Source organism: Pezoporus occidentalis, unplaced genomic scaffold (assembly GCF_034315485.1).
Source record: "Pezoporus occidentalis ecotype Australia unplaced genomic scaffold, CSIRO_AGI_Poc_V1 ctg1, whole genome shotgun sequence".
NCBI classification, from domain to species: Eukaryota; Metazoa; Chordata; class Aves; order Psittaciformes; family Psittacidae; genus Pezoporus; species Pezoporus occidentalis.
The window spans coordinates 5,983,818-6,005,421 of record NW_026912778.1 but is presented as its reverse complement, the minus strand read 5'-3'; the positions used below and the strand labels follow the sequence as shown (position 1 = coordinate 6,005,421).

The following is a 21,604-nucleotide window of genomic DNA, read 5'->3' as shown; positions in this document are numbered from 1 at the left end:
AAATTTAGGCTTGGAAAAAACAAATGCATATAGAATTTTATACCATTTCAAAATCCCTCATAAGCAAGCCTACATCAGCAAGCATCTTAGTACTATAATTATATTTCAGCTAAACCTTGCACTTTATCACCTATGAATTCAAAAATATCATCAAGTAGCCTGATTTATATAATATATACACCCCCAAACCACTTGTGAGAGAGAAGAGTACAAAAAAAATCCTACAAAAACATTGATGTACTCATAAATCATTTGCTCACACCGAGCACACTTATAAGATCAATAAAACCCCTCTATTTTGAGTCTAGGTTCATCTTCCTGGCTGAAGGAGAAGAAACAGGATTAGAATCTCAGATTTTTGCATCTCAAAGTGCATCTTAAGCAGGCTACTGCAGGCATAAACCAACTGGTAGTTTGGTCAACTACCCTTTAACTTCAGTTTTATAAATCCTTATTATCCTTTTACCAGTCCCTCTTACATTTCAAAGCTATCCTAAAGGCTTCTAGGAACCCTCTGGTGGGTATCAGCCACTCCAGTTTTGTGCCAGTCCTCAGGTACTTGTCCCAGTTGTCTTGATCTTGAGAGGGACCTCAAAAAGATATCAGTTCTTCATGGGTACATCCCATCAGGGCATAAGGACTTACTATGTCCAGGTTGCTGAAGTATTTTAAGATGGTTCTTTGTGGTCTACCTCCATCTCTTCTCCACTCCCTTTCACAGCAATATGTGACCAGGCTCACACCCCTCTCTCAATATCATCTCCCGTACACAATATATGAAATAAAGTAATGGGTAAGATATTACTAGGTCTGACCATTATCTATAGCACCAAAATCCCAGCTGGTAGACATGGGAGCAAAAGCTGTGAAAGTGCTCCCTTCAGGTGTCATGGCCCACATGTACCTGTAAGATAAGCAAGTTCTCTTGCCTGCTACTACATCTTGTGGCCAGTGCAGCTTTCAGAAAATAAGTGCTCAATAATGTTATTCATAATCAAACTAGACAAAAGAGAAAGAAGTTGGCTTTTTTATTCCACCCTGCTGCACATTTACTGTCCCTATTACATGAGGTCTAACAGTTAATTCTGTTGCCAGCAAGAATGCACTGCTGGCACTTGCTAAGTTTTGTTATTAGAGCTGAAATTTCATTTGCTTAAGTATCCAGTCTTATGCAAATTCACATTAGATACATGCCTAATTGTATGGAAAAAAACCCCAAACTTGGAAAGGAAGCAAGAATGGATGTATAAAGGAAGGTGTACTGAGGCTTTTCATAAAACTATTAACAGCATATGTCATCATTTTCACCTGTGAAGTGCAAAGGTACAGACCCCCAGAACATTCCACATCTGACAGGTCTTAGTGAAGTTACACATACTTTCCAATTTTACTATTGTATTATGTGAGAGAGAAATTCTCTTTAACTGCTGCCAAATGCTAATAGACTTGGCTATCCAGACGTACAAAACTGGCTGGACGGTAATACCCTTCCGTATTCCTGTCCCTATTAAGTTTAGATTTCACAGTTATGTTTACTGCAGCCTGTTATTTTCTCAGGAGTGTGGGAGGCTTCACTGGATTTTTAGTAACTTTCAAAGCATCTAAACACACAAGAACTACTTTCCTCCACTTGTATTAACAGCTTATTTCTTTATCAAATTATTTTCAGTAAACAGAAAAAGACCATCAGGCTTGCACTCTCTTCAGTGGCCTAGTAAACACTGAAGCCTCTTTCTCACCAAAAGGACAGAAGGGGAATCACCAATCTTTAGCCACGTTTTAGATGATGCTGTCAGAAAAAAAGGACACAGAAAGCACCCAGAAAGCACTTGGGAATTACTCCATGTTATTTGTTACTATCAATACATATTGTGCAGAGGAACTGACAGCAGGCATGACAGAGACAGAAGGCCACAAGTTTTCTTGACTATAAAATATTCCTGATCCTGTTTTGAGAAGCTGTACTTCAAGTGGGATGACCTGAAGCAATTGCAGAGAACAGTCTGGTAAGGTTTGGAAATGGGAACAGTGCCTTTAATTTTTTGGACCACATGACTTTCCACCTAGTGAAGGTGGAACACACTTTGAAAAGCAGTCAGAGTATGAACCTCTAGCTTTCTCACTAGCCCACTAAAAGTACAATTTGAGTTTATCCAGTTGCTCTGTGGCCAGATGTGGTTAAGGTAATAGTAATAAACATCAGAACAAAGTAATGTGACATATGTATGTATTAAGACATTTCAGATTTCCCAAAGTGATTGAGAACTAGAAAGAAGCCTTCTACTCTGTTTCTTTCAAAATATAATAAAAAATTCAGTAGAAGATAGATCCAAACACCCAATCGCTTCCATGACCCTTATTAAATATTGTGAAGTTCAGCATATTTAGATTGAATAATTTTATATTAGTGTCTTGAAGCAAGATGACCTGAGCCCGTCTTTAAAATCACAGAATGATGAGGGAATTCACTGGATTCTATCTTAAAGTACTGGACTAAAGATGAATTTTTAAGGACAACACACATATCTTAAACTGTAATAAATGCGTTGTATTTATAAAAAAGTTAAATACCTTCAATGCAATTACTGAAAATTTGTAGATGCTTCAGATACGAACTACTGCATGACTGTAACTATAATTTATAATATATCCCTTTGCACAGGAGTCCAGTAATTCTAGCCTTTCTGCAAAGTTTACCGAAACATAAGTAAGAACTAACAGTAACCCTCCCCCCTTCAGAAACTTAATACATATTAATTTTAGCCTCTCTTAAAAACACAAGGAACAGCAATCACACTGTATTCAAATATTCTGAGGACCATTCAGACATTCTTTCAGCTTTTGCTACTGACAAGGAGAGAGAGTTAGAGAGTTTCCATTATGCAGAACAGGTAGAGTGAAATTTGCCTTTTTTATTATGGATAGAAAATCTCATTAGTGTTCAGAACACAGAAGATCTCACAGCCTTTAGCTAAACACCTGTATTTCTTTGATTATTTCTTGAGGCCTGTGAAAAGTTTAATGTTTAAGAAAAATGAGCACAGCTCAGACTTCTGAAAAGGAATAATGCTGGGAGTGACAGTGAAGGGGCACCACTTCACACAGCAACAGCAAGACCAGCAGGCGATGCTTAGGAGCACTGATCCCAGCCCATACAGTCTGAAATCCAGACATCACAAAACCCAGTTTGTATATTGTATGTCCTTAATGTAGACTATGACCATTAAGAATTTCAGTACAAAATGAATGCATCTATGCCCAGAGAAATTTAAAACGGATGGGATTTCTTGTGATAAATTATTAAGACAAGCCAATGAGGACTTGTGCTTCTGACTTGCGACTACATAAATTATCAAAAATTAATAGACAAATTCTAGAGAAAAAGGAGACCTGTTGTTGAAATCAAGCTATATAAGCATACCATGCCCAAAGATTTTCAATGATAATGCTTGCAGCTCTATCAGTATCAGGAATTAACTTGAATTCCTTGATTCAAGAATGAAAAGCTAAAAAGTTCGATGCTCTGGTCTACAAGGACCTAGGAGTTTGAAACAGGATATGCCTCAAAATTTATATTTATGGTAATGTTCAGAATAGATGACTGCAGTCATTCCCCTGAGCCTCATTAAAATCACATTTTGAATAGCATTCAAAATGTGAAAAAGATTCAGTTTTGTCTGTTTGAACAAACAAAATGGTAGGATATTTAATAATGCTGAGAAGATAAGAATTAATGGTAATTTCTATATTTAATTATTAGAATAAGTAGCATTTGTGTCTCTACAATAGAAAACAATACTGCCAGCATTCTTCCTAGCTTTAGCAAGTTTGTTGCATTCCAGACTACAGAAAGTAGCACAGGACAGGTGAAAAGAAAAAAATCAAAACACTTTTCTTGTGGCTTTTGAAATATTTCTCATACTGGTACAGAACTTATTTTCAACAACAATTCCATTGCCAACCCTCAGTACTCTCCAAACCTCATAAAATTGCCTTCCACTTCAGGTGATGAAAACTCTTATTTTCACTAAATCAGTCCTGAAATCTGATGAGCTGACCTGATTATCTTGTTTCAGATTTTTATTTGAATTATAGAAGGAAAAAATAATGAATGCTTTGATTGCTTAGATTTTTTTTTTTTTTTAACTTAAAGGCAGGGGGTGATTACAGGCAAAGAACAGAGAATTAGCTAATGTAACTTGGGAAGAGCACCTACTATGAGTGGGATAGAAACAAGACAAAACCTCAGACCCTGGGAATTCCAGACCAGTCAGTCTCACCTCTGTGCCTGGCAAAATATTGGAGCAGATTCTCTTGGAAGACATGCTAAGGCACATGAAAATCAACAAGGTGCTTGGTGACAGCCAGCATGGCTTCACTAAGGGGAAATCCTGCCTGACCAATTTGGTGGCCTTCTATGATGGGGCTACAGAACTGATGGACAGGGGTAGAGCAGTTGATGTCATCTACCTGGACTTGTGTAAAGTGTTCGACACTGTCCCACAAGACATCCTTGTCTCTAAATTGGAGAGACATCAATTTGATGGACGGACCACTCGGTGGATAAAGAACTGGCTGGATGGCCGCACACAGAGTTGTGGTCAATGGCTCAATGTCTGGCTGGAGACCAGTAACGAGTGGTGTCCCTCAGGGATCGGTGTTGGGACCGGTCTTGCTCAACATCTTTGTCTCTGAGATGGGCAGTGGGATTGAGTGCGCCCTCAGCAAGTTTGCTGATGACACCAAGCTGTGTGGTTCGGTTGATACCCTGGAAGAAAGGAATGCCATCCAGAGGGACCCTGACACGCTTGTGAGGTGGGCTGATGCCAACCTTATGAAGTTTAACCATGCCCAGTGCAAGGTCCTACACCTGGGTTGGAGCAATCCCAGGCACAGCTACAGGTTTGGCAGAGAAGAGATTCAGAGCAGCCCTGTGGAGAAGGACTTGTGGGTGCTGGTCGATGAGGAAATGAACATGAGCCGGCTTCAGTGTGCACACACAGCCCAGAAAGCCAACCGTATCCTGGGCTGCATCAAAAAGAGTGTGACCAGCAGGTCGAAGGGGGTGATCCTGCCCCTTTACTCTGCTCTTGTGAGACCTCATCTGGAGTACTGTGTGCAGTTCTGGTGTCCTCAACATAAAAAGGATATGGAACTGTTGGAACAAGTCCAGAGGAGGGCCACGAGGATGATCAGGGGACTGGAGCACCTCCCGTATGAAGACAGGCTGAGAAAGTTGGGGCTGTTGAGCCTGGAGAAGAGAAGGCTGCGTGGAAACCTCATAGCAGCCTTCCAGTATCTGAGGGGGCCTATAGGGATGCTGGGGATGGACTCTTCATTAGGGACTGTAGTGATAGGACAAGGGGTAATGGGTTCAAACTTAAACAGGGGAAGTTTAGGTTGGCTATAAGGAGGAAATTCTTTCCTGTTAGGGTGGTGAGGCCCTGGAATGGGTTGCCCAGGGAAGTTGTGAATGCTCCATCCCTGGCGGTGTTCAAGGCCAGGTTGGACATCTTGGGTGAGATGGTTTAGTGTGAGGTGTTCCTGCCTATGGCAGGGGGTTGGAATCTGATGATTTAAAGGTCCTTTCCAACCCTAACTATTCTATGATTCTATGTTTCTAAATGAAGAAAAAAAATAAAATAAATTCTTCAAGTATAGCTATGAGAGAAAAAACACTGAGAGGTATCAGAGAGATGCAATAGAATCCATTAAGCACACAGGAAAGCTGTTAAGTCAGCCTTAAAATAGAAGTTAACTGGTTTATTTCTCTAGGGATTTTTACAACACACACATTTTACTGTCTTAAAAAGGAAAGAAGCACCAATCTGAATACATCTTGCTGAAGTGCTTTAAATATCACACATAAAGAAAAAAAAATTGTAAAAAAAATTGAAAACTGAATTTCTTAAAGCGCAGTCATCCACGCATTTGTTCAGTTACACCCATCCACCTCCCAGAAGATACAGTTTGCAAATCCCAAGGCTGATTTCCTAAGAGACCAAGACGGAGAAGGTTAATTTGGATTAGACAGAGTAAGGTCCGGTTATCTGCCATCTTTGCATACTTTGAAGAAAACCAGACACTTAGAAATAGGACTTGAAACTGTTTTGGTCTACGATTTTGGAATAAATAGTTTTGATGAAGTTATTTCAGAGAAATGTAGAAACTCCCGTAGCTGCTTTTAAAATTTAAATAAATTTTGATCCAAATTGCAGGATTGATCACTCCATTTTTGCTGTATTTAAAGGTTTGTGAACTTCCTCTACTGAGGGCAATAAACCCATTCTATTTGTTTCTTTTAAACAAATCCTAGACAACATTTTCAGAAATGTTAGTCCTTGGCACAGGTAGGCCCCTGTGCAAATGGTACACGCTAGACAGAAAATCAAAACCTCCATGTCCATATCATAACAGTATCCCCCAAACATGCAAAAGAAGACAGTTAAAAGCTGAATGGCATTTAGAAGCTCCACAAATGAAAAGCCCTTTATAACACTCAGAAGCTGACAAAATTAAATTTGCCTGCTATACCTCACCTGAATTAGCTGCACTCATTTCAGTAAGAACACCCTTTTGTGGCATAGAAGCTATATAGTTTTCCAGTGAGCTTTTCTGAAAGAAACCTTACAAGCTGTTAATTACTTTCCATTTCACACATGCTTCTGAAGAGAGGACATGAAGTCCCTAAGTGAAATGCAGTCTGAGATTGGCCTGCATCATACTTAACACACAGCAGCTGAGAGATTGCTTTGTTTCTGACAGTAGATCAGAAATTATTGTCAGACTTCTGTGTGTCTCGGAAGTTTAAGATAGAGACTTGCTTCAAGGTGTAACCACCAGAAGTATAGGTTATAAGCTTTGTAATTTTACCAGTGTAATATTCAGCACACAAATTTAGCAAAAAAAAACATTTTTTTATCACTGTATTTAGACAATAACTACTGGACTACTTGTGTTACAAGTCTTTAACATAAGGAAGGTTAGAAGGACATGATGCAAGTCAGTTCGCCCAGGACACTACTAAAACATCTACCATATGAGACTTCACTGAATGGTATAGGAACCTAGCTGAATTGGAAAACGAAAAAGATGCAGATACCAAGGATTTACACTTGCCAAACAAGATGCTTATGTGAAAGTCACTAAAGGGTTTGTGCAGGGGGAAGAGGGGCAGAGAAGGACTGATGTAGCACTGATTTGCTCCTAATATGTCACTTCTGATGACACATCACTCCCAATGCTTCTGGGGACTTGCATGGAAATGTCATTGACCGTGTGGACAGTAGTGGGCGACAAACAAGTTGCCAGAAGACCAACTTATAAAAACACTAAGGTAGGATTCCTTTTGTATTTAGTAATAGTCCTCTGCAGTTTTGCTAAGACATGATGCTTGATGAGCATATTATTACACCAGCAACATAATTTAGCACAGCTGTGATGCTGTACAGCTATGCATTAAACCTCAAACATTTTGGAAACATTCTTTCTACAAATAATTTCAGGTATCTTGGTAAAGTACAAGGCAAGCAAAATATATAAAATACACAGCTTGTTAGAAAAAGTTCTTTGACTTAATTCTAACCAGTGTTTTCTCAAAACAATGATACACGGCAATTAAATACAAAACACCTCCAACAAAAGATTTTTTTTTAAATATTTTGTTAATTCCTCCACTGAGAATTACTTTTTAAAATCTTACTATGCAAACATTCATATGCTGTTCATTCTTTGAAAAGGACAACTCCACATCTGTCAGAACAACACGTGTTAGTTGCCATGATATCTCTTTTTCTTATCTTCCTTCCTTAAGAACGTCTGTCAAGATCTCAAGTTGTGTTCAGCTCCCTGAAGAATTTCAGTTATTCACACAGCAAAATCGTACAGGTTAAGAAGTAAGTAGCTATCCTAACCAGAAACATACTGTATAATAAAGGGGATTGTATCCAATGGAAAATACAAACCTAGTCATGGAAAAAATTAGTTTTGTCACTCTCCTGTACCTTTCCCCCTTTGACTAGTTGCATAACACCCAATTAAAAGAGGGGGAGAAATGCCATGTAAAGAGACAAATTAAACCATCCCTCTCTTCAGAGGTCAGAATGACTCCGGAGGATTAGAGCCTGAAGCCTAGAAAGGCATACATGACCTTTCCTGTTGCAGACAGAAAGCTTTACTTCTTGTACATGGGAGACAAAATTACAGAAAAGTTATGTTTGCTGAGAACTGCATGACCAATTTTAGCTCACTGGTTATTTTCCAGAATAGTCTTTATCCTGTTTCTCTGTAGGATATTACTGCTATTAAGGAACAACACCATCATCCAATCCCACCAAATTCTGCCCATATATTTCATCACAGCTCATTCTCTTCCATAATTCTACGTTCATTATCTGTGCTATCAGCACCCAATAAGCTGTAGCTACTAGGTTGCTTTCACTTCTTATGTAACAAACCAAAAGAAACATTTTGGAAACACTGGTCCAAACATTTAGCCAAAACTTTCATGCAACTTGTCATGCCGCCCCCAGAGGAAAGATCAGCTATTACCAAATAAAAACCTGAAAAACTGTGTAAAATGTTACTTATCACTGCCTAAAATATCACTACCCAGAAATGCCATGAAAACAATTTTGTAATTAAGAGAGGCCTCTTATAGTCTTGATGTGTTACTAATAAAATAAGAGGCAAATTTTTAAGACAGTGCAAATGATTTAACAATGGTGATAAGCTTTCCATTTCCTATTTAAAGAAAGGGGCACAATTTTTTGCCTGAGGGTTCATGACTGACCTCCCAGAAAAACAGGTTATTTAGAGATTTACAAAGATAAAAACTTAAAATCAAATAATCCAGGAAAAAAAAGTACGTACTTAGGATGTCGGATGTCTGGCAGGGATCGCTCCAGTGCTATGTTGTTGCTAACAAATATGTTGAAGCCATTTTCTCTATATGCAGAATCATCATGGTCTTCCTCTGTAAGAGGGTATGGCTTTCCATGTTCACCTTTCCCTACAAAGAAAAAATACAATTATTTGCCTTAAACTGACAGCACAAAATGGACTACAAAGACAAAAATAAGTTAGATTGAATTTCAATTAGTATACTGCATCTGGAACATCTCTAAGGAACTTTTGGTAATTGCAATATAAAAATATGAAGTAGATACAAATAATGGGACTTGAAGGCCCCTCTGAATTCACCCAATTCATTTAACTTTCCTTCTTTCAAGAGACACAGTAAGCTTAAAGCATTTTATATATAAAAATGTGGATTAAGCTAAGACTTTTTTGCATCAGAATCAAGCTTTCATAGCAGTCATAAACAAATGGGTCAGTTTCAGCAATTCTCCTTCTGATTGATATGAGTAACATAATTACTCAGTTACTCTGTATTTCAGCAGCCAGAGCAACCCTCCAACCCCCCACCCCCTTTTCCAAAACTGACTTTTGCATTGAAGTTTAGAGTGTCCAACTTTCAAAAACAAATAGCAAGGAAACCAAATGTTTTGCTCTAGGCTCCTCAAGCACCCTTGAACTTGAAGGGACCAGCCAGATGTACTCAGTGCTTCTAACGTCTCAGCACTGCTGATTTGTTTTCAGAAAGTGGTCACTTTTGTTCCCTAAAGAAATTATCTGCTCATTCCCTGGCAAAGAACAGGTCTTCTATTCCAGCTTTCTATTCCCAAGTTATTTCTCATCATCAGTCACTTGGCTTGCTTAGTACATACCTCAGGCAAACTATACCTCTATCTCTTCCAGTCAAAGAGTAGAGAACACACAAAAACACTTCAAAGAAAATCAAAACACAAAAGCCTTCACTTCTCAATTATTTTTATTCTTCTTATTCTTTCAGAGGATGAACACTTCAGAGTTTCTAAGCCCTTCATGCCTACTCAGGTTCCCAAGAAGATACACTTTCTTCTACATCCAATTGATCAGCTTATAACCTCTCTGTCTTTCTCCCTCCAGGCCCACTTATAAGAAAATACCCCCTTCTTCCTGAGCTCTTTTAGAGGCATTTATCAACTTCCCAGCTAGATTTGATAAATGACCATCTGACCCTCAGCTAATCAGGAGCAGCTGCAGGAGGGCATGAAGAGAAAGTGACTGTAAGATGATAGAAACATCCAGGGGTATTCTTAAAGCTGTGAGCCTCTCTCATTGCTCTATTTCATCTTGTACAAGCACAAAATATTAAAAACATAGAACATGCAACTAAAGCCACTAAATTTTAGATTTTTTCAGATAAAATAATATTTAAAAACTTTGTGCATATAATTGCAATTTCATGTAAATTCTTAAAGAAAATAAGGTTACTTACAAGGGAAAAAGTTTCTATAATGAAACTCTTTGTTTATGCTATTTCACTGCTAACAGGTACGTTGCCATTTTATTTTTTTTAAACGTTCCCAAATGCACATAACATACTAACAAAATACAAAATCTGAGACTAAGCTTCTACATGAGTCCTTATGATTTCATACTAAGCACGGGGAGGAACCATAATCTTAAAGAGGCAGCTGATGAGTCAGAGTACTACTTAAAATTCAACAGTACAATCATATGATATCTGTTTCATAATACAGTAACAATAAGCTAATGTTGTTCAACCCCGAAGACATAGAAATTTTAGCCCCTCTTGTAGCAGATATCCTAAATAGACTAGCACATATGTAGTACATATTCTAAAATTTTAATTTGCTTTTAATAGGACATTTATCCAGGTAGTTACAAATATAATGGAAATTCCAGAATAAATTAACTATATGATAAAAACATGCTATTGCTAATTGATGTTTTTGCAATACAACTGTATGTATATTCCAGCTATTCACCCTGTATGAAGAAAAGTGGATTCTTAGCTTTTCTTAAAGGAGTTCATTTGGCTATTCAGGAGATGAATATTTTTCATAGTCCTATAGTTTCTTCATATTATCCCCTGCTAGTGACACTGAAAGCAAGTACTTCTAAAGTAGACTTCCAGTCTTACTCACTGAATATGGCGCACTATCACTGTGCACAAGCCAAAAGAATAGATATCTTGGTTGTTATCTAGAACAACTCAGAAATGGGCTGAACCTTCTCATATTGCACTGTAGAAGTGTTTGACCAATTGCAGTCTATAAATTGCTTCTGCACTTATACAGTAAGTTGGGCCATGAAGTGCACTAGAAATTGTGAAGTGTGACTCTTTCCTAACACTATATAAAAAGCATGAAATAAAACACATAGGGCATGAACAGAGGCTTGTGGGCTTTTATGAATCCTATGAATATTTCTCCCAGCTTTCTTGTTTGCTTGCTTTCTCACCCTGCAGCTCACACTGATTAGCTAGGGATCAGGTGGTCATGTAAAAAGCTGTTGGCTAATTTCTGTAAAAGACCTCAAATAAAACCAGACTATTTCTTATGAGAAGGAGAGAAATAGAGAGCTTAGAAGATAAGGATTAAAAAAAGTAAAAATAAAAAAGGAAGTCCAGCTTTTGGATAATCAGTAGGCCTCAGGAGTTCCTTTTGTACAAAAAAAAAATGCCATACATAAGTCTCACAGCATTAGAAATTATCATAAGCACATTAAAACTCTTTTCTGTCACTGATTTGCTTTCCTAGATGACTGACAGTAATTGCCATCACTGCACACTGGTTTGGAGCTGGACTATCCAAAAGTTTACCTGAAATGATAGGGTGACAAGGGGAAACTTCACAATGCAAGAGTAAAATTCTGGTGAAAAAAAGTGTGAAGGAGTTCAATGTCCCATTACTGGCTACAAAAAGCTACTTTAAACCCATCAACAGACAGATATAAGCTCTCCTATACCATTTGTTCTGCCTGAAGGCAAAACAGCAATTCAGAAGGTACGTAACGGGTATTAAGTATTTGTAGGGAAGAGAATAAAAAAGCCCAAATTTTTGGCCTCTGAGTTTAAAAAGGGGCTTACCAAATGTGGTGGATAAAATCAGTCCAGCACCTGATACTCTGAGACTCATTTGCAATTGCATATTGAAGAACCCCAGAATATTAGAACAATCAGACATTTTAGTTCAGTTACTTGGATTTTGATTTTTCAATGAGGTGGGAAAGAAGGGGAAGAACCCAAAAGCACAAGAATGGCACATATTCATTGTGGCCCAAAAAATTCCATTAGAATGCTCCACAGTCTGAGAAGCCTAACAACACTGTTTAATTCATACAATGTGGTCTTTGTGATTACAGTTATTACACTGATTTTTAATTCAGTACTCAATGTAGGCAATATTTTGAAAATATGTTTGGTTTTTGGTGTTTTTTTTCTTAAAACACTGTGATGGGTTTGGAGTTGACATCTCTACATTGCTTAATATTATGTTATTGTTAGAATGTACCATTAATACACCATCTCAAAATGCTTCTCCACAGATATTCAGATAAACAAAATAGTGAAGTAAGGTATTATAGCCATCCAGATAAAGTCCTAGCTTAGCCAAATATCAGATGCTTTGTAAGGCTGTTTTTAGCCCCACTCAAGGATGTTACCGTCTCCTAGGAAACAATATACTCTATACCTAGCCCTAAAGGTTTTAAGTTTTATGCTTGACAGCTTGTGATAACTGATAGTTCAAGGTCACCTCAGTTAAAGCATCTTCTGCTTATTTTAAATACAGATACACCAGAAGCAGAATAAACCCTTGAACAACAGATGGCATGAAGGACAGAGGATTAGGTTGAGAAAGAAAATAAAGAAAAAAACCCCGTTCTGTATACTTGGTACAAATGTGTAACAGCAGAATAATGGCTCTGGGTTAGCAACAATGGTACAGTTGCCAGGTATGATAATTATAAAGAGAATAGGGATATTATTGGCAAAATCTATCAGCTGTAAATCAATTCGCACATGCAACAGTTGCTCTGCACTGCTTCATCATGAAATGGACAGGGGACCTTGCTTAAAATTAAAAACATCAAAAACACATTGAAACAAGTTCGGGTTTCACGGTCTTCTGGGTTTTGTTTTGTTTTTTTTTATAATTGAGATAAACATTATTTATAATTAAACAGGCATGGTAAAAAAAATGGCTTTGCCATATAAGTTAAAAGAAGTTAAACAGTTGCTTGACATCTTAACACAGGAAACTAAGTAGATGAAGAAAAAAGCCACTCAGCGTCTGTAGGGAGGAACTGTGTACAAATCTGAATTATTTACTGCTTATATTCACTGCTAGTAGTTTACTCAGGGAAGACTTCACAGTCACACCAAGTCAAGACTATAATTCAGTAAAATATTTAAGCACACCCTTTACTTCAAGCATTCATGCATCCTTTAATCCAGTAACAGTTGTAATAGGGAAAAAGAATTCTCTATGATGTGCTGAAAGCTTTACTAAATAAAATGAGTTTAATACATAAAACTACAAATAGTAAGTCGTCTCAGTTACATTGCATCTTGTAATTTTGGATAAAATACTTTTGCTACTTTTTTGAAGTTTATGAGGAATTTTGTCTACTACCTTTAAATATTCCATCCAGAATCTAGTACAACATCGTCTGTGCATATCATATGCAAACTCAGAGCCCATTCTCTCACATGAAAGTTCTCCTGGATAGAAAAGATATCTGATCTTATCCTAGAGCAATATTTCACTACAAAACTGAAGTCCCATGGTGTATTTCTTAGCAAGGGTAGACAGAGAAATACAAATTCAAAATTAATGCAGTCACATGGCAGCTTCAGAAAAGAAGTGTAAAAGTGGAAATAAAGATCATCAGCTGAATAAAAGCTTTAAGGTCAGACATCATCTTCCACCTTCTTGGCACCTAAACCTCTACACAATAAACTTTTATTCTCCCTGATACAAGAGTAGGAGAGCAACTGCTCTGTTTAAAGTAATGTGTACTATTTCCTATAAAATTTCTGAATTTCTCTAATGCATACCTGTATATACATTTCCCATCTCACACCGCAGAGATGAATTGCATATTATTTCAATTAATAACAGGTTATCAATTCAAACTGCCACCACATTCTGCATTTTGGTGAAGTGCCTTTCCATTTGAATATAAACAAAACCATTTTATTCCTTACTTTTCCTTATCCTCAGAGACAAAGGGTGCAGCACATCTGCTAAGATACTGGTTACATTATCTTGAACAGAGAGGTGGTTTAATAAATGCACTAAACAGTGAATGTCTCAGCTTCTCCTGGAAAATCTACACTTAATGGAATTCTCATCTTGTTTGCAAATTTTGCATTTTCAAAGCTTTAGAAGGCATGTAAGTGAGCAATTTTTACCTAGAATTAGTTAAGAGTCAAATCAGGGACCAGTACAAGCTAGTCCTTGGGGAAAAAAGGAAGTTGTTTTATCAAGTCACTTTCTCCTTTTATACCAGAAAAGAAACTGCTTACTTTGAACAAATGTTTTGGTTTTTTTGTTTGTTTGTGGTTTTTTGTTTTTTTTTTTTTTTTTTTGTGATTCTGCATGTCAGTATCAATTTTCTGTAAAAAATATGAAAGCTTTAATTCAATAAATGCATGAAGGAATTTTCTTTGCTGATTTTTTATGGAGAGAGAAAATTAAAACTGCACATGCCTTACATGAAAGTAATTGTTTTCATATCAAACAGGACTAACCAAGTAGTAAAAAATGTGTTTGGGTAATATGTGTTATGGTTTTTCAGATAACTAACAAGAACGAGTAGTGAAACAATGGGATAGGCAATCCAGGGAGCTGTAGAATCCATGAATAGTCAAGAAAGAAATGACAGCATGCCTCAGATGTATGATCGATACAACTTTGGCCATCTGTTGAGGTTGATCACAATCTTAGATTTCTTTCAACTTTATGAGAAATAGGAGGAGAACTGGAGATAAACCACTGGAATAATATTTTTCCTCAGAATCAATAAAACATGTATCAGAAACTGAAATTTACCACAAGTCTATTCCACTTTTCCCAAACTTCTCAGAGTATCCCATTAGTTGTACAACTTCACAGGCCTAATTTATAGGCAAGAAATTGAACTGATTTTACAACAATGGAAACAGAATCAAAAATACTTTTTTTTTTTTTTCCCTACTTTGCCTAGTAGCAGCCATTGCAGTAAGATTTACAATAATTTTAACTATCTATTACATAACTCATACTTCTGTCAAGGTCTGAGGCATTATTAGGAAAGGCTTTTCCTTAGCATTACAGACACAGCTATAGTTAAACCTTACGCAACTGGGAAAAAGAAAAAAACCTGAAAAGAAATCCTGAGCAATACATTTGCAAGTAAGAATAGATAATTTATTTCTAAATATATAGCAAAAATTATTTATTACTGTTTCAATATCAATCTACTACAGAACACAAACAATCAGAAATTCACTCATTTTCTGGTAGAATGCATTAATTTTTTTACTATTTTATTAACCTTGAGATGACAATAGCATATACAGGTATTTCTTTCAAAGACCGTGTAGTCCTCAGTAAGTGGGATAGGTATGTTATTGTCCTTTATGTATTGCTGCTACAGTAGCCTGATGGTCAGCAGGAGAAATATGAACTAAATTGTTTCTCTCTTCAGGAATGGCTTTATAAAAGAACAGTAGGTTTGGAGAAAAAGGGAGAAAAACATATAACTTTAAAATTTGTTATTTGACTGCTGGCTCACATCCAGAATGGAATGTTTGTTTTCCCAACACACCACAAACCAAACCACAGGAACATAAAAAAAAAAAACAAAAAACCCCAAAGAAACCCCAAAAACAAAGAGAGAAGAATATGTTCCTTAAAAAAATTAGAAGGGTATATTCATACTGTAGTTGGATCTTCAGAATATTGTTTGCTTATCATTCACATGAGAGAAAAATGAAAGTAAACTGTTGCTAACACAGAAATGAGATCTATACTTAGAGCAGTGATGCATTTCCCCACCCCTCAAGAAAAAGAAATCCCATACTGGGTAGGCGGTAGATACAGGAAAAGCATTTACTGGAGAGGAGATGAGAGGAACAAATGGGAACCTCTGAAATGTACTTATTTTACATACGTTTGAGAGGCATTTCTATACAAAGAAACAGAAACTGCTAGCAAAAGACACACGGTGAGTCAGGGCAGCTAAAAGATGATTAGAGCAGTAGTGTAGTGAGCAGAAGAACGAAGCAGCATGTGTAGTAGAGCAAGAAAAAATAACATCAGGCAGGGTGGCAGAAGCACCAGGTCACAGCACTGAAGCTCTGACAACTTGACCTGGGTCTTGCTGCCTCACAGGAATCCACAGTTCCCAAAAGTAATGAAGGATTTCATTCAGGAGTGGGGAAAAATCAGCTGGCCTACCCAAAGAGGACTGCAAAATTATTATTATACTTAAGGAATTAGCTGTTACATGTTGTTTGTTTAACAAAATATTGTTTGCCAGGTCAATTATTTGCAAGAACTAAAAATAAGCTCAGTGCTCTCAAGATTAATTCCTGCAGGTATCTAGGCATTGTATTAGATATCACTTCAAATTTCAACCTGGCCCTTGCTGTTGGCAGTTGTGTTCTAGCAGAAAAGGTGCACTGTGCAGGTAACAGTTGGAACAATCCAAGTCTGCTTATTGTAACTTTTATATCACTCATTTCATTTTGGTCATTTTAAATCAAGACACTGTGCTTTACATCTTAAATATGTGCATTTTCTCAACCAGTAATAAATTCCTAAATCATATAGCCCGTGCTTTATACAAAATACGAGTAATGTGTCGCTCACCTTTTTCATCCATTTGAAACATTAAAAATGCAGCCTCTGAATTTCCAACATATGCATCATGAAGTAGAAACACATTGTGTGGAGAAAAGTGATTGCTTTAAAATACATCATGAGGTTAATCAGTGGCACTGTTGTGTTTCAGCAGAAGAAAGACTGCATATGGTTCTGAAAAGTAAGTTGTCTAAAGGCTTGAACAAAAGCTTCACAAAAGTAAATAATGTTTTTAAACAATCTATAGCTTTTATCACTTGCTGCAAGTACTACAATGGCTTGCCATGCAGAAAGACTCATTCTACCCCCCTTCCCACTTTAATAAGTCTAGAAAAGAAAGGAAGAAAAAAAAAAGACCATACTATTTGGTATGCCCAGTGTATTTAGAATGCAGCAGTGTACAATGCAAGATAAGCAGCAACACATGCTGTTTTGATATGAGTTGCTCTATCACTACAGCAGAGCAGCAATATCCTCAGTAGTGTTGTGCGGGCTGAGCTGAATCTAATCATAACTCTGTAGCCAGGGGATGCACAGTACATCTTCTATATAGTCTAACTACTTATCACCAAATGCCACAGCCACCGGAATGCTTTTTTCATTTAACATTAGCACAGGCTGGCTGTAGACCATTAATCAGAGACAAATGCTGAATGAGCAAGCATGTGGGCAACAGAACACAACCATAAAAAAGGCTTCACAGTTTGGTTTAGTAACTGAATGACCTGCAAGGATGAAAAAAGACCTACTATGGAACAAGATTACCTGAAAAAAAAAATAAAAATAATACCATTAAGGTGTTTGTTTCAGTGCTTGAATAAGTTAACTCACATAAACTGCATCAAGAATGGCATTCTAATAGTCTCTAGAACCAGTGGGTCTTCTATAATTAATTCATGTGTCCAAGCTGATCTCTTGAAAGAGCTCACAGCGTTAGTAACATGGTATACACAAGAACTAAACAGCTCCACAAAGTTTATGTAAAATTACTGCTGCATAGGTACAGTTTTAGAAAGCCCAGAAATAAAAAATGATGGGTTTCTAACAGCTGTAAGAACACAATGCTTTTCCCTCCCCTTCCTTCATTCTAAGACATAATATAACCATGGTCCAATTACTGCATACCATCACAGGAAAACAAAGAGGATGTTCATGGAACCAGCCTATTAATAACAGTTCTTTAATCCCTTTTTTTTTTTTTTAATGAATTCAACCTAAACTAGCTCTAGAAGCTCGCTTTGTGGCTGCTGCACAACAAAGATGGAATAACCTGTAAAAATCAATTTAGCTACGTATGATTCAACATTATGCAACAGCACAGTCACTCTTGCACTGGAAGCACTGCTTCATGATGCGCATCCTACAGAGAAAGAATATATGAGCTGTCACAGCTCTCAGCAAATTTAGATTTAGCTTGTAAGACCCCTAACAGAAGAAAAAAATTAAATATATCCATTCTTACATACTAAGATAGTAAATATTCACAGTTAAAGTCTGAGACAGACCCAGGAAGAAACTATGTCACCTGATTCCCCACATGGTGATTCAGTGACAAGGCCATCCTTCTTCCTACTGTAAAGCTGAGAAGAGTGCCTATAAGCAAGCAGAGTTTGCACACCCAGGGCCAAGAAGGTAACTTTCTCAGGTAGTATATATGTGTTTTATTGCTTTCTCAGATCCACTCTGATCTATATATTACATAATGTAGCGCCATATTTCTGAGATGATAATTAGTTTAATATGAAACTGGAGCTGAGCATGCAAATAATGATCTGATTTAATAAAAACGCAGCCACCCTCACCTCCACACATTCAGAGATACTATTATTATCCTTGACACAAACAATATAAGCCTAGGGAACTGCAGTAACATTACAAGATACAGCAAAGCGCAGTAATGACAGATGAACAACTGAAACCCCGGTTATGTTACGTTCTTGAGACTGGTCTACCTAAGTCCTTCTGCTTTAATTAAAACATAATACATTTTTTTCTACCACGTCCAAAGTGGCACTTTGAACTTCAAAACCCTTCTCCTTTTTATGTTTTCATTTGGCAAATCAGACACACTACTCTTCTGAAAACTGTTTCAATGCTGCATATACTCACTGCTACCACGCTTCCCAGTGACTGCCTTTCCCTCTTCTTATAACACACTACTAATGCTACAATCATTCATATTGCCTTTTATCATTCATTTTGTGGTTTAAAACACATTCTATCTTTGAAATGATAAAAGATTTTCCTATGGTAAGGAGACTCCTGTGGTAAGGAGAACTACACTTAATACATCCCCGCTATAAGCACAGCTCTGCACAGCCCTCTTCCTCCCTTGCCATTGATTCACCCTCTCTCTCAATGAAAAGTGTCAAATTAATGCCAGCCTTTTTTCATATCCCTGATACAAATTTGAGATTTCCTATATTAAAGCCAACCAAAATTTCCTGTCAATATATGCTGTGGAATCAAGCAGAGGCAGGTGTGGAGACTCAGAAAATCTTCAGCCATGAACTGAGCAGATTTTCAATGAGTTAGTTTAAAATCTTTTCTATTTAAAAGGACAACTCATCACTTACAGAATACAACTAAATATTTATTTCAGAGCAACATGTACATGTCAGCAGGAATCCACATATACCCATTGGGAACTTTTTGGAAAAAGTTAATTTGCCAAAACCTTGTGTTTATATTCAGCCAAACAAAACCAGCTGATTTTTATTTTGTTTTTCATTTTGTTGGTGTCTGGGTTGAAACAAATCAAAAATACATTTTGAAAAGCAAACTGCTAAAATTACAGGCTTTTTCAAAATCTTATAAAGCCCCCAAAACTTAATTAAAATAAGTAAGAACATTAATTAAGAAAATCCCATTTGTGAACCAAAACTATACTTCCTCATTTTATCACAGATAGAAAAAAGTTTCACTTTTTGTCAGCTGTTACTGACATAAATCACTAGCAATGAACTCACTTCCTTTACAATAGATTCATTATCCAGACGATGGCATGTGAAAATGCATGGAATATACTTAAGCTTATTGAAAGAATCTATCCTTCAATATGCCTGTAAAAGTGGTTGCTAAAAAAAAATAGATGAATATAAAAAACATTCCTACATGGTACATTCACATCTTACACTAAGCAGAGGAATCTTCCAACCAATTCCTTTTCTTCTCTCTTTTCCATTTCGTTTGTATCAGTTGACCAAGAAATACTTGAAAACAAACTGCTCATCCAGGCATCTAGAGAGACAGCTACCCTCAAGGATTAGCATCAAAGGACCTTCTCAAAACAGGGATGTAGCTCCAAAACTTAGTTCTTAAGCTTCCCTCAAATGAAAGGTCTGAACTGAACTACACCAGTTGGCCAAAACTGTAGCCAAGAATCTATTGTTTTATCAGTACCTTTATTAGCATTTTTAATATGTGTAATTCTTATCCACTAAATAAAACAGACATTAAATGAAAAAATGTTACTTGAGTATATGACATTGCCAAGAAATCCTCACGGTTTCCTAACTTCCATGTAAAACTTCAGATTTCTCAGAAAAGAACCCAAAACAGATGAAAACATGGTCTGTATCACAGTTTATTATGAACTTTAAAAAACTTTGATGGTTGTATAAGCCAGGGGGGAAAAAGTCATTTAAATACCATGCTGAAGTGACAATATGTTAGTAACTTGCATAACTTACTGATTAGTAGCAGCTAATTAAAATGTCAGCTCTCTAGAACTTTAACAGCTCACAGTTTTCACTCTTCTTTCTCAAGCATGTGAAGTTTGGATTTCTTCCCAGTATAACTGCATTAGCAAAGGCTGGGACCAAAAATATAGAAAACCCCCAAATAAATTAATACATTATTTAGTTCAGGGCTTCTTTTAATTTTCATGTGACAATATTAAAATTAGATTAATCTCTAACCTAAAAATCTCTCAAGAGTGACTTGAAGTTTTCAGTAACAAGAATAGCCTTTTCCCCAAACAGCAGGTAAGCAGATCACAGGGGAACCATCAGTGCTGGTAGGACAAAGGAATTGGCATCCTTTTAGTGTCCGCAATTCTATGATTCTAACTTGCGCTCTGGAGAGTATTGCTTCTCTGATTTATACACCAGTACTTGTGCTTCATGATCAGGGCTTCAGGATCGGTCTCGTCTTTTGCAAGTTGCCTTACAAAGGAGCAACTAGTATCAGTAGTATCATATACATTGAGCAAAGTTTCCAAAACACCCAATTAATTAGCATATGAAATAGAAGTAACAGTCAGGGTAACCTGAAATTGATTCAGCTATCATTTAAAAATGTAAAAACATAAACCTTTTTTAAGAGTAAATTAACTAAGGGATACCAAAAGCAAGGCTATCTCCATGAATTAAGAACACTGATAATGCAACTTATATATATATATATATATATATATATGTATATATAATCAGTTTGTTTGTTTGTTTTTCCACTGAATTTCCTGGCAAGTCTTACTATTCACATTACAAACAACATCACTTGCAGGACTTTTAATTAAGATTGCCTAAAAAAGTTTGTTTCCAGCTTGTAGACAGCAGAACTTTGATGCATGTTGGCAGAACAAAATGCCACTCTCAAAAATGTGGGGATTTTTTTACTTTCCTTTGTTAGAAGGAGGACGGATTCTCCCAGATATCACACCACTACATCATTTGATGAGCTAGTATCTATATGGAAAATTATAGCAAAACAATCATATATCTTTGCTTTTTCACATATATTGACTAGATGTCAGACAAATTGTTTCACCAGTCCAATAATTTTTCTCTGTCAGCCTTGTTTAATGAAAACAGGAAAGAAAAGAAAGTCACTTTCCACATATTTCAGTCATAACCTTTATTGAGATAACTATACTAGACATTCACTTTACTTGTGGGGTTAAT

The 21,604-nt window shown here is 36.7% G+C and overlaps 1 protein-coding gene across 1 annotated transcript in view; it reads right to left on the bottom strand.

Moving 5' to 3' along the window:
* The window catches only part of GALNTL6 (polypeptide N-acetylgalactosaminyltransferase like 6), a 471,163-nt gene that overhangs the window by 274,866 nt on the left and 174,693 nt on the right, over positions 1–21,604 (bottom strand). Inside the window, exon 3 of the mRNA XM_062622433.1 lies at positions 8,872–9,010. Coding sequence (XP_062478417.1) covers positions 8,872–9,010 — 139 coding nt within the window. The remainder of the gene's footprint in view (positions 1–8,871; positions 9,011–21,604) is intronic.